Genomic DNA, 13,909 nt, shown 5'->3' on the forward strand with positions numbered 1-13,909 from the left:
TGAATCATTTATGCTAATGTAAAGGTCTGACTTTTTACTCTGGATGAGAGGGAAATTACTGGGGTAACATGATCAGATTCACCTTTAAAAAGAATTACACTGGCAGCAAAGAAAAGAAAGGGATTGGCAGAGGAGAGCAGGACACAGCAGGTCAACGTAATAAACTAAGATAAAGCTGTTGGGGGCTTAAGTCACTGTGACAGTTAGTAGAAGTGGAGTAAACCAGGTGGATTCTGTATACATTATGAAAGTACTACTAAAATATTTTCTGACAAAGTATATACAGATTATGAGAGAAAGGTATCAGTAATGACCCTAAAATTTTAGACTAAACAAGTTGGAAGGATGGAATTGCCATCAAATGATATGCAGAAGACTAGAGATGAAGACTTACATTTTAGACAAACTAAGTTAGAAATGTCTACCAGACATTCAAATGGAGAAAGTAAATAAATGGCTGGATATAGGAATCTGGAATTCAGGATGCATGTCTGAGATAGACATATAAATTAAAGATATAAAATTACAGGAAAGAACATAGTTATCAGCTGAGAGTCAAAATGAAGGAGTGTATAGATAAACCAAGTATTTACACTAGAATTGCCTAGCAACATTAAGGGGTACTCTGAAGATCATGAGCATGAATTTAAAGATACACCATCAGCACGATTTTGCTTGTCTCCAGCCACATATTCCCCTAAGGCACAGAAAAAACAGAGAGTTGGATTTAACCAAATTAAGGATTTCAGTCAAGCATGTACTTACCAAGAATTAAGGCTTTACACAAGAAAGCTATAATTACTAATCATGAAATTTAATCTAGAGTAAAAAAATAGAGAAAATGGACATAATGAACATGAAAAGAGGGTGGAAAAAATGAACGGGCAGTATGAAAGTCAAAGAAATTTTACAGAGGAAAGACAGATAAAGGTCTAGAAAAGGAAATGAGGAACAATGAGAATAGAGAGGTGGATAACAAGTTGGAGGTCAGCCTGGAAAACATAGCAAGACCCCATTGGAAGGGCAGGGGGGATGGCCTTTCTCTTCAAGGGAAGAGTTTGACAATACAAGGAATTATGCTAATGATAAATTCATTCCACAGCAAACCTCTGCATATAGCAAGAAGGTTTAAGGAATGACAGAGGAAAAAGGACAGAGACAGGGTATGGGATGTACAGAGACTATGAAGATTGAAGTGAGGAGTGACGGGAATCTCACTCAGACTCCTTGCAGTGATTGACATTTAACAGGGGGGAAAGGTGTAATAAAATTAGTCCTGACTAAATGAAAGCAAATGATAATAATACAAAGTTAAAGTACTGGAAAGCAAGGAATGAATGTTTAGAAACACTTCTTAACCCTGTAGACGAAGGTAAGGACTCCTAAGGAAGGATGATCTTACCTCAGCAGAAAATAAGAACGTGTTCTTTTTTGCACAACTAGGTATTAAATCTACAGATGTTTTACCACTGAGTGCTACACAGACCTTCTTATTTTATTCGGAGACAGGGTCTTACTAAGTTGCCCAGACTGGCCTTACATTTATAATCCTCTTGCTTCAGCCTCCTGAGCAGCAGGGATTACAGGAATGTGCCATGGCATCCAGCTTGAAAGTATTATTTGTAACAAAGGCTATATTCAATATTAGAATACACAGCATAGTGAACGTTTTCAAAATGATTGCTCTAGCCATCACAGTGGTATGCACCTGTAATGCCAGCTACTCATGAGGCTGAGGGAGGAGGATAACAAGTTGGAGGTCAGCCTGGGAAACATAGCAAGACACCATCGGAGGCAGGTGGGGGTGGGGGTGGGAGAGAGGTGGCCCTTCTTTTTAAAACCTACTGAAAATTTCATCCAAGACTTTTTCATACTCACAAGTTATTAAATAAGAAATAAATAAATAATGCATCTATATAAATGACTTCATTTTGGTGTTCTACTTATTTCTGTCAAGATTATTAGTTAATATGCCTCTCTTTTTTTACAAATCCATGTATGAATTAGAACAGTCAGGGGCTTGGGGTGTAGTTCAATGGTATAGCACTTGTCTATCATGTATGAGGCTCTTCTGTGATCCCTAGCATTACAAAAACAGAAAAACCACTTAGCACCAGGGGTCAGCAAACTACCATGAGACAAATTTGGCCTGTTTGCCTGTTTTGGAAAGAATGATTTTCACATTTTGGTTAGGAGGAAAAATATCAAAAGAAGCATATTTTCATGACATGAAATTACATAAAATTCAAATATTTTGTCCATAAATTAAAGTTACACTGGAATAGAATTATGCTTGCTCTTTCACATATTGTCTATGGCTGCTTTCACTCTTTCTTAAAAAGGTGAAATAAAATAGCTGCAAAAGAGACTTTAAGGCTCTCAAAGCCTAAAATATCTATTATGGTAGTTTTGTACAGAAAAAGGTTGCTGACTCCCAATACAACACATCACTAACTTGTATCTAAACTTATAATTTGCCTATGTGAAATTCCTGTATCTCACTGAAATACTCAAAACTTCTCCATATATCCCAAGAACTCACATATGACTTAAAAGCACAATGACAATCAGAAGCTATTCACAAAGAATTGAACAAAAAATTGCAGATTCTAAATTATGCCCGGTTGTAAAACTATAGACTCAGTATGGAAAGAGTCAATAAATTATTTCTACCTCAAACATTTACTCCTTAAGGTTTAACTCATTTCTTTCCCTACTTTCTCACTCTTTCTATAAAAATACGGTGTGCAAAATATTTTGTACCCAAAGCTGCTACTGTATCCCTAAGAACAGCAACTATTATCTGAAACTTACCTTTTCTACAGATTCTTATTCCACTCACCTGTCACTATCCAAGTAAACAAAGAAATATTCTATCATTTAAATTTTTCAAGTTTTAAAAGCTTCCCATTTTTATCTTTGTTCCATAATTAACACTTGCAAAAATGTATACATTGTGTGTGACTTCTTTCAGGTCAGTAAGTAATTGTTCAATAAATTATTATTCCAGAACACTCACTGACACCCTAAGAAGGTTGAGAAAAAGATAGACACTTTCAAAAAAAGAGTGCCAAACTTCTATAAAATACTTAGAAAAAACATGCCACATAATATTTTCATTTACATGCCTAACTCATTTAAAACTATTTTTGGTTTAGCATGAAAAGACTTTAGCTTGACAATCACTATGGATTACTTAAACAAAATTACTATCACCAAACCTATTTCTGACATATGTAAGAATATTAATTAAAATTGAATTTCATATACAAGTTAGTCAATTGTGTAATTTAATTTTATTTCTAGGCAATTAAGAAATTCACACTGGCAGGGCCTGGTGGTGCATGCCTATAATCCTAATTACCAGGAACTGAGACAGGAGTATTACAAGTCCAAGGCCAGCCTTAGCAACTTAATGAAGCCCTAAGCAACTTAGTGACCCTGTCTCAAAATAAAAAGGGCTGGAGATATACAGCTCAGTGGTAAAGGGCCCCTGGGTTCAATCCCCAGTACTAAACGACAAAAAAACAAGAAAAGAGACTCACACTGTCCTCCACATCTCCAGTTTTCCAGCCTTTTAACAGCATTTTAGACACAGGAATCTGCAGTTCATTTTCTAGAATCTGTTTAATTTCTCCTGTATAAATAAGAAGAGACCAAAGATTACCAACAAAATAACACTGCCAACATATGTCTATAACAGGACTAGGCATTAATATTTGCATACAGTGTACAATGACATTTGTCTGATGAACGATATTTTTTATAATTAGTTAGTCCAAACTTCAAATCTCCTTGATCAAAGAACTTAGTGCCCCTTTGAAGAATTCAGGCTTCAACATTATGATCCCATACTTAGTTAATTAATTAATTTTATGTACTAATTTGTTTAAAAGGCTTCTAAAAATAAAGACATATCAGTGACTGGGGGTTTGAACAAAGAAGCCAATCAACTGGCAATATCTATCATGTGCTCAGCATATAGTAGAAGTGGCACGTAAAGTATAAATTCTAAGACATAATAGAACAGGGAAAGCAAGTTTTGTAAGGAAAATGTATATTGAAATTTTATTTGTGGAAAATGAAACAACTTGTTTGCTCTTATTTCTGCTTCTATAAAATGGAAAAGAATATCATCTATCTCATCTACTCATAGGATTATTAGGATAGAAGGAGATAATATCCCTTTAAATAACTGAAAAGATAAAGCCAATGTATATGATCTACAATTTTATTGAAGAGACAAGCAAAAGAATTATAGAGAGGAAGGAAATACTAGAGATGAAACTTAAACCCAGTCTGCAGGATAGCCAAACCAAAACAGGCAAGGAAACTCTATTCAGTGAAGACGAGAAACTGAAAGGTTAAAAAAAAAAAAAAAAAAAAATGAACAAGATACTAATGAGAAATAGTGAGGAAGAACAATTTTTCCCTTTCTTCAGAAATCCTTTTTCACAAATCACATCTACTTATGAATTAATTAAATGATCTCTTATACTATAATATTTGAAACAGGTAATTGAATCAAGATGTGAACATCTGTCATATATCTTATATTGGATTGTTGCTAGTCTATAATATTAGAATAAAAGTAATTCAATTGCATTTATAAATAACAAAAAATCTTATTGTGTTATATATTTAAAGAGAAAAAATAATTTCATGCTATTAAAGGAAAAAGAGGAGGAAAAAACTTAAGCTACACAAGTTCTTTAGCAACATAGCTTCTGAAGTAGGCAATGTTACAACTCAAAGATTCATAGCCCAGTGACAACTTTTACTTTCCAAAAGAAAGTTCCTATCTGGACACTTTGGACAGTGACTAGTCATCATAAAAACAATTCTGGTTCAACATTATACCTGTAGAACAAACTTTAGCCAACCTTGGCATTCGAAACTGTCACTGTGGGGCTGAGGTTGTGGCTCAGTAGTAGAGTGGTCACCTAGCATGTGTGAGGCACTGGGTTCAATCCTTTTTCCAAATCTTTTCTTTAAAAAAAGTAAATAAATAAATAAAATAAAGGTATCGGGTCCATTAAAAAACAAAACAAAAATGTCAGTGCTGACAAAGAAAGTATCATTCTCTTTATGGAAACAATAAAAAGGTAAACTTTACTTTTTATACCAAAGACTATAAACATTGCCCTTCCCTTCATGGCTAAGGCTGGTATTTCTGGGGCTGTGCCTGTCTAGAACTGAGCATATGCATTTGCAGAAATCTGTTCAGTGCTTTCCTCTTAGAAACATGTATCTCTACCTGACACTTCCTTCTTATAATCTTGAAAAAAAAAATCAAAAAATTTTAGCTTAAAATCTGTTACTCTTCGCAGAAAGCCTGAATAATATATGACACACGCACAGACAAAAAAATAGCCTTTTGTTCCACAGAGAGGAATAAAACACAAAGCCAATTATTTAATCTTCTTTTATCCTCCCCTTCACTACTACTTTTTTTATCCTCTAACAATTTTTTCTTTTTTTTAAGATGAGGGTCTAGCTATGTTGTCCAGGATGACCTGAACTACTGAGCTCAAAAGATCCTCTTGCCTCAGCCTCCCAGGTAGCTAGGAGTACAAGTATGCACCACTACACTGGCATGTACACATGTGTGGGAACTGAACCCAAGGGGGCTTTACATTTGAGCTACATCCTCAGTCCTTTTAATTTTTTGAGACAAGGTGTGGCTAAGTTGCTTTTTGGTATTGCTAATTGCCGAGGCCAGCCTGGAATTTGCCATTCTCCTGTCTCAAGCCTCCTTGAATCACTGGAATAACACCTTATGCCACTGTGACCAACTATTTGACATTTAAAAAATCAGATTATTGGATTTGTTGTTGTTGTTGAGGTTTTTTAGTTCTTTATATATTGTGGATAGTAATCTTATCAAATATTTTTCCAAATCTTTTCTTATTAAAGTTTCTAAATATTTTCTCCATTGTTTAGTCTGCATCTTCATTATAATTAGGAGAAGTCCTAATTTTCTACAGCACAGCTGGGTGACTACAGTTTACAACAACTTATATATTTTATGAAGAACAGAAAGAGAGAAGTTTGAAGGCTCCAAACACAAAGAAATGATAAATTTTTTAAAGAATAGCAATGCTAATTATCCTGATTTGACTATTATAACTATATACATGTATCAAATTACCATACCATACCCCATAAATATATGTACATTTATGTTAATTACAAAGAAATATTAAAAAGAAAAATTGAAGTCTTTTAAATTTGTACTGGAGAAACTCTATAGTATATTTCTCATTAATAATAAAAGTAACACATATTTATTTTAAGGAAAAAAGACAAAAAACAATTCCAATACCCAACCCCAAAAAAGACAAAACCAAAATCATGACAGCAATCTGAGTTCCTCACGTTTTAAAAATTATTCTCTAGTCACCTCAATTCCTTCCTCTATGGTACCAAAAAAAAAAAAAAAAAAAAAAAAATCAATGGGTTACTGTGAATACTGAATAACATAAGTCATTAAAAATATTTTGCAAAGTGCACAATACATTCTAGGGAACTCAATAAATCTTGGTTTATTTGAGTTGTATCATTATTACAACTCATGAGGTAACATACACATTAAATTTCTAGCATGGAAATTGTCAGTATACGTTCTCAATAACCTGGTTATTGTTTTTAGGATATCCAAAACAAGTTAGAGCAGAGAAATGCTATAATATAGCAAGTCTCACTCCTACGTGGATCTGCCTAATTCCAAAAAGCTTACCACAAAATGGCACTGCCACTACAGTATACCACCCCCTCCATATTATTTGAACAATTGTCAAGATAGGCCAGTGTCATCAAGAACAGACCACTGAATCCAATAGCTTACTTTTTAAAAAAATTGAGGTGCCTCAAAAATTAAAAATAGAACTACTATATAACCCAGCAATCCCACTACTGGGTATACATCCCAGTGAAATCAGTATGCCAGAGACTTATGTACTCCATGTTCACTGCAGCACTGTGCACAATAGCCAAGAAATGAAAACAACCTAAGTGTCCATCAGCTAAAGAGTAGATTTTTTTAAAACATGGTATATGTACACAATGGAATATTATTCAGTCATAAAAACAAACAAATTCATGCTACAACATGAAAGAAAAACAGAGCTCATAAAGTTAAGTGAAATAAGCAAGGCAGAGAAAGAAAAGTACCACATGATTTCACTTAAATGTGGAATCTACAAAACTTCACAGAAGTTCATAGATGTTGAAAGTGCAATGGTGGTTACCAGACTAAGGGTAGGGAAGAAGGAGAGGAAGGTGAAAGGTTGATTAATGAGTACTAAGAAACAGGGGCAAGAAGTCTGGTTTGCTACTGTACTGTATATTTCAAAGTGCTAGAAGAAAGGCTTTGAAAAGGTTTTTTTTTTTTTTTTTAACCAGAAATGACGAATATTTGAGGAGATAGATATGTTTAATCTGATTTAAACATTATACAATATTTACATGTATGAAAACATCACTTGGTACTCCAATAATGTGACATTAGTATCCTCTAATGTACATTTCTATGTTTTATATGTCAGTTAAAATAAATTTTAAAAAACTTACTTGAATTATAATTTACACATAATAAAATTTCTTGTAATTTTTGAGGTGAGATTTAACAGTATTTATACTGTTGCAACTATCACATAATCAAGATAAATAATATTTCCTGTAACACAAAAAGCCTACTTATACCATTTTGAAATAAAACCTGCCTCCATAACAACCACTTATCCTCATTTTTCATCCTAAAAATTAGTTTGCCTGTTCTCTTTTTTGTTTTCATGTTGTTCATCCATGTTACTATATATACCAATATATAGCTCCTTTTCATTGCTGAATACTATTCCTTAACATGGCATGACAGCTTCTGAAACGGCTTCAAATTATCCTACCTCCTATTGCCCTCTATAATCTCCTTGAGGGTAGCTGAGACTAAGTATTTGTTTCTAGAATGGTCAACAAATATATGAAACAATGTTCAACACCTCTAATAATTAGAGAAATGAAAATTAAAACTAGAATCCCATCTCACTCCAGTCAGAATGGCAATTATCAAGAATACAAGTAATAATAAAAGCTGGCAAGAATGTGAGGAAAAAGGCACACTCATACATTGCTGATGGGGTTACAAATTAATGCAGCCACTCTGGAAAGCAGTATGGAAACTGCTCAGAAAACTTGGAATGGAACCACCATTTGACCCAGTTATTCCACTTCTCGGCACACAACCAAAGGACTTAAAATTGGCATACTACACTGACACAGTCACATCAATGTTTGTAGCAGCTCAATTCACGATAGCTAAGCTATTTAACAACCTAGTGCCCTTCAACAGATGAACGAATAAATGTTTTACAGACACAGACACACACACACACACACACACACACACACACACACACACAATGGAATATTACTCAGCCAAAAAGAAGAATGAAATCCATTTGCCAGTAAATGGATGGAACTAGAGATGATTATGCTAAGTGAAATAAGCCAGTCCCCAAAAAACCAAAGGTTGAATATTCTCTCTGACATGTGGATACTAACATATAATAAGGGGGTGGGGTAGAAATTCACTGAATTAGACACAGGGGAATGAAGGGAAGGGAGGGGGATAGAAAAAGAAAAGTAGAATGCATCAGACATAACCTTCCTATATTCATATATGAATACATGACCAGTGATACTCCATATCATGTATGACCCACAAGAATGGACTCCTAATTAGGATAAGTTGTACTTCATGTATATATAACATGTCAGTATATACTCTACTGTTGTATTTATCTAAAAAGAACAAAATTGTTAAAAAAGAATAAAGGTGATATCATCTCAGAAGTCAGATCACAAAATACTAGGACTTACTTCTCTTTCTGAGGCCTCCAGTTCAAAAGCCCACAAGGAAATTAATCCTGCCCACTACCACAAGTGATCTCAGAAGTAGGTCTTTCCTCAGTGGAGCCTTGAGACTGCATGATTCAGTCCATAAGATACTATTTATACCATGATTCCTGACTATGAGACAACACATGTCATCTTTCAAATTCAACACATGTCATCTTTCCCAAATTCATTTGGGAAATTTACTACAAAGTAACAAACCATATAGGTGAATATATTACACTTGTTTACCTATCCACTGGTTGATTAATATTTGGGCTGATTTTGTTTTCCCGTATTATAAATAAAAGCTACAATGACATTACTGTGAATATGTGTGATTTCTCTTAATACTTAAGAATAAAATTACTCGACAGAAATCTGTTTAACCTCATTTAAAAACCTGCCAAACTGTTTTCCAAAGTGACTGAACCATCTTACATTTACCAAAGTTCCATTTGTTTCCTATCTCTAACAACAACTGAAATTTTTAGTCTTTTTAATTTTAGCTATTCCAACAGGTGTAAAGTGGTTTCTCTCATTGTGATTTCAATTTGTATTTCCTATTAATCATTAATGCCACTGAGCATCTTCTTGTGTTTACTGCCTATCTGCATATCATTTTTATAAAGTACTAAATAGTGTTATCAGTGAGACCTATCACTGCTCTTGATCTTAGGAGCAATGCATTTGGTCTCTCCTTGTAAAGTATTACTTGCATGTTCTTGAACACCACCCTTTATTAGTTGACAAAGTTCTCTTCGATTCTTATTTTGCTCCTACTTTGGTTTTATTTTTTAACATGAAATGGGTATTGAATATTCTCAAATGCTTTTTTTCATATACTGAAATGATCAAATGATTTTCCCATTATTATACTAATATGGAAAATTATAGTGATGGGTTATATAACCTGTTAATGAAGTCTTTCATTTCTGAAACAAAGCCTACTTCAAGATGCATGCACTTAATTATATTTTACTGGATTCAATTTGCAAATATTTTGTAAAGGATTTATGCCTCTGTGGTTGTAAGAATATTTTTTTTCCTGTAATATCTTTGTCCAGTTTAGGTATTAGGGTAATGCTGGCTTCATAAAGTAAATTATAAAATGTTTCATCTATCTCTGTTTTTTCAAGGACTGATAAGATTTCTTTCTTAAATATTAGAATTCACCAGAGACACCATCTCAGCTTGGGGTTTTAGATTCAATTTATATATTTGATTTACAACTACACGGATATTTTACTTTTTCTATTATAAGTGCAGTAACCTATACACTTAAAAATAATTTTTCTAACCTTTAAAGTTTCATACATCTTTAAATTTTGCTATCATAAGTTTCTTCTTAATATTGCTTTATGGGGGCTGAAGATGTAGCCCAGTGAGAAAGCACTTGCCCAGCATGCTCAAAGCACTAGATGAGATGAAGATGATGATAATTTGGGGGCGGGGGGAGAGGACACTAAATACTTTGCACGTGTTAATATTTATGGGCACAACTTTCATTCCCAATGTGAATAACTTATACTTTCTCTTTTGTTCTTGTTCTTCCTAGCAAGAGAATCACTGACTTTTACTGATCTTCTCAAAGTTTTAAGTTTTGCTCATTTTCTCTAATATTTAACCATTTTCTACTTATTGACTTCTGTTCTTTTTTCCTCTGTAGATACTTTGGGTTTGATTTGCTCTTCTTTTTTAAATTTCTTAACTGCTTTGTGAAGTTAAGGTTGACATAAAATAAATGCATATATTTAAAATCAAGAATTTGATAAATTTTGACAAGTGTATCCAACAATGAACCACCACAATTAAGTTTATGAACTTATCCACCACCCCCCAAAGGTTTCCTTATGCCTCTTGGTAATTCCTCGACACTAACCTCCACCTACTCCCCAAGGAAACACAGCGTTTATTTCTGGAGTAGATTAGTTTGAATTTTCTAGAATTTTATATAGATGGAATTGCTGAATGTCCTCTTTTAAATTCAGCTTCTTTCAAAATAAATTGTCTGAGATTGCTCTACAGTGTTGCATGTAACAACAGTCCTATACTTTCATTACTAAGTAGTATTCTATTGTATGGATGGAAATCAAATTATCTATTTGTTGGTTTATGAATATATGGGGTTGTTTCTGGCTTTGGGCTATAATAGATAATGTTGCTATGAACAATAATATACAAGTCTCTGATGAACATATGCTTTCATTATTCTTCGCTAAGTACCTAGGAGAGAAATGGCCAGTGTATTTTTAACTCTCTAAGAAACTACTAACTTTTATCCAGAATGGTTTCTTTTGTAAGCCTTTTAGTTCACTAATCTTTTCTTCAATTTCTGATCACCTATTACGAATATCTGATATATCTGTCATCTGAAACATCATACTCTTCATCTCTATGAAGTTCAATTTGGGTCATTTGTACATTTCCAAGGACTTATTTTAAATCTTTCCTCTCTTTCTGAACCCAAGTAATAAAATTATAATTGTTCTAGTAACATTATTTAATAATCCTAACATATGTGTTAGCTCTGTGTTGGTTTTGATTGATTTATCTCAGTATGAGCCAGATTTTTTTTATGCATTTTTATGTCTGGTGATTTTTTTATTGGATGCTTAACACTGAACGTTCTCTCTTTAGGGTGCTGGATTTTTCTATTCATATATATATATATATATATATTATACACATATGCATATGTATATATATTCTTTTTTCTGCATTTTGGTTCATTATATACAAATGGGGTACATAATTTCGTTTCTATGGTTGTACATGATGTAGATTCATACCATTTGTGTAATTATACATGTTCATAGGGTAATGATGTCTGTCTCATTCCACCATTTTTCATACCCCACCTCCATCTCATTTCCCTCTACATAATCTAAAGTTCCTCCATTCTTCTCTCACCGCCCTTCACTCCCATTATATATCATCATCCACTTACCAGGGAAAACATTCAGCCTTTGGTTTTTTGGAACTGGCTTATTTCACTTAGCATGATATTCTCCAATTCCATCCATTTATCTGCAATAAATGCCATACTATTATTCTTCTTTATGGCTGAGTAATATTCCTGTGTGTGTGTGTGTGTGTGTGTGTGTGTGTGTGTGTGTGTGTGTTGTGTATTCTTGAGCTTTCTTCTATGATGCAATTAAGTCACTTGGACACAGTTCAATCATTTTGTATTTGGTTTTTAACATTTGTTAGTCAGTCCCACCAAATTAGTACATCTAAGGCTAATTAGTCACCGATACTGAAGCAAGACCCTTTTGAGTAGTCTGTCCAAAGCCCCATGAATTGTGAGGTTTTCTAAACTAGCTGGTGGGAACAGACACTATCCCCAGCCTTGTTCCCATAAGACTTTGGGGTGGTGTTTCAAGTTATTTTAGGAGTGAGGGTAAATCTGATTCCTGTTTTTCTGTCTTTGCTTTAAGCTACTTCTTGGTGGAAACATTGATCATTGCTTTTATAACTTTATTCTGTTATAATTAATCATTTGAACTTAAAAGTTCTTAAGTTTCCCTCTTAATACCAATTTGTTGACATCAAACAATTATAATTAAGATCAAAATATTTTCTAATTTCTCTTGTGAGTTGTTCTTTCATCTATGGGTTTTTTTTTTTAGAAATATATTGGTTAATTTCCAAATTAAAATTTCTGAGATCTTCCCTTTGTGGATTATGTATCCCCCCCACCCATTTCCTGGTTCTTTTAAAGACTACATTACTACTGATTTTCAGCAATTTGATTATAATGTGATTTGATATGGTTTTAAGTTTGACTTCTTTCTAAATAGTCAGACATTGTTCTACATTGTTGCATGTAACAATAGTCTATACTTCCCTTACTACATAGTATTCTATTATATGGATATAATCAAATTATCTTCTTAGTTCTGATTTATTATCAAATAACTTTCTGAGATCTGTGAATTCAGTTTTCCTCAGATTTAGCTAGTAGTAGGCTATTTTTTTCTTTAAGATTTCCCCTTTTCTACTGTTCACTTTGTTTCTGGGGCTCTAATCACACATTATACCACTTTGTTTCCCTTACAGGCCACTCACGCTCCACCCTTCCCTCCCTACCCACTGATGCCAGTATTTTTGTTGTGTGTGCTTCAGTTCACACTGCTTTTCTGATATGTCTTCTAATTCATTGATATTTTCTTTACCAGTTAATCTCTGTAATCTATTCGAGTAACTTTTTAATTTTATAACTTCTGTTCAGGTCCATAATTTTCATTCGGTTATTTTCCAATATTCTGCATTACTTTCCTCATTAAATTATTAATTTCCTTTATACTGCTAAGCATGTTTATAAGACCTGTTTTCAAATCCTCATCTGCTAATAGCTGCTAATTCTACTGTCTCTGCTATTAAAGGACATGTTTTTATTTCTAATTCTTTTTGGGGTTCTAATATTTGTTATTTCCACTGGTGTCTACTACTTCCCGGTTGAATGGCAGATATTGTGAAAACCATATTGAGTGTCTGGATTTAGTAGTTTACCTTTAAAGAGTGTGGAAGTTTATTCTGGCAGGCACTTATTTTAAACTTCTTGTATATTAGATTGATTCTTCTGAAATTCCTTTATAAGCTTGTATCAGGTGTATCCAGAGCACTAATTCTCAGAAACAGCTAAAAAATTTCTGAGGTTCCTTGAAACTGATGCACTTCTCCTACATATTCAAGTGTAATCATTGACTTAAGTCAAAGGACTTGGGAGTTTTTGGCAGAATACCATTCTTACCTGAACAAGTAACTAACTAACCAGGGTATTCAGAGTAGGTATTTTCTCAAAATAAAACAAAGGTGAGCCAGTCAATTCAAGGAAAACACAAGAGCAAGACCTTGAGTTTAATCCTCAGTACTAGGGGAAAAAATGTCAAAGAAAACAACTGCAACATTTGTTTTCATTAACTAAATTTAAATCTTCAAACTAAAATCCAATTTTTGAATTTGAACCTGCCACTGTGAGACTGATAACTTCCTTACACTTAAATCTTTTTGT

At 33.5% G+C, this 13,909-nt stretch overlaps 1 protein-coding gene across 1 annotated transcript in view; it reads right to left on the reverse strand.

Moving 5' to 3' along the window:
- FAF1 (Fas associated factor 1) overlaps positions 1-13,909 on the reverse strand; it is a 488,868-nt gene that overhangs the window by 284,394 nt on the left and 190,565 nt on the right. The window contains exon 5 of the mRNA XM_079154561.1: positions 3,546-3,637. Within this exon, the coding sequence (XP_079010687.1) occupies positions 3,546-3,637 (92 nt within the window). The remainder of the gene's footprint in view (positions 1-3,545; positions 3,638-13,909) is intronic.

The sequence above is a fragment of the Sciurus vulgaris genome (genome assembly GCF_902686455.1).
Source record: "Sciurus vulgaris genome assembly, chromosome: 1".
Taxonomy (NCBI): Eukaryota; Metazoa; Chordata; class Mammalia; order Rodentia; family Sciuridae; genus Sciurus; species Sciurus vulgaris.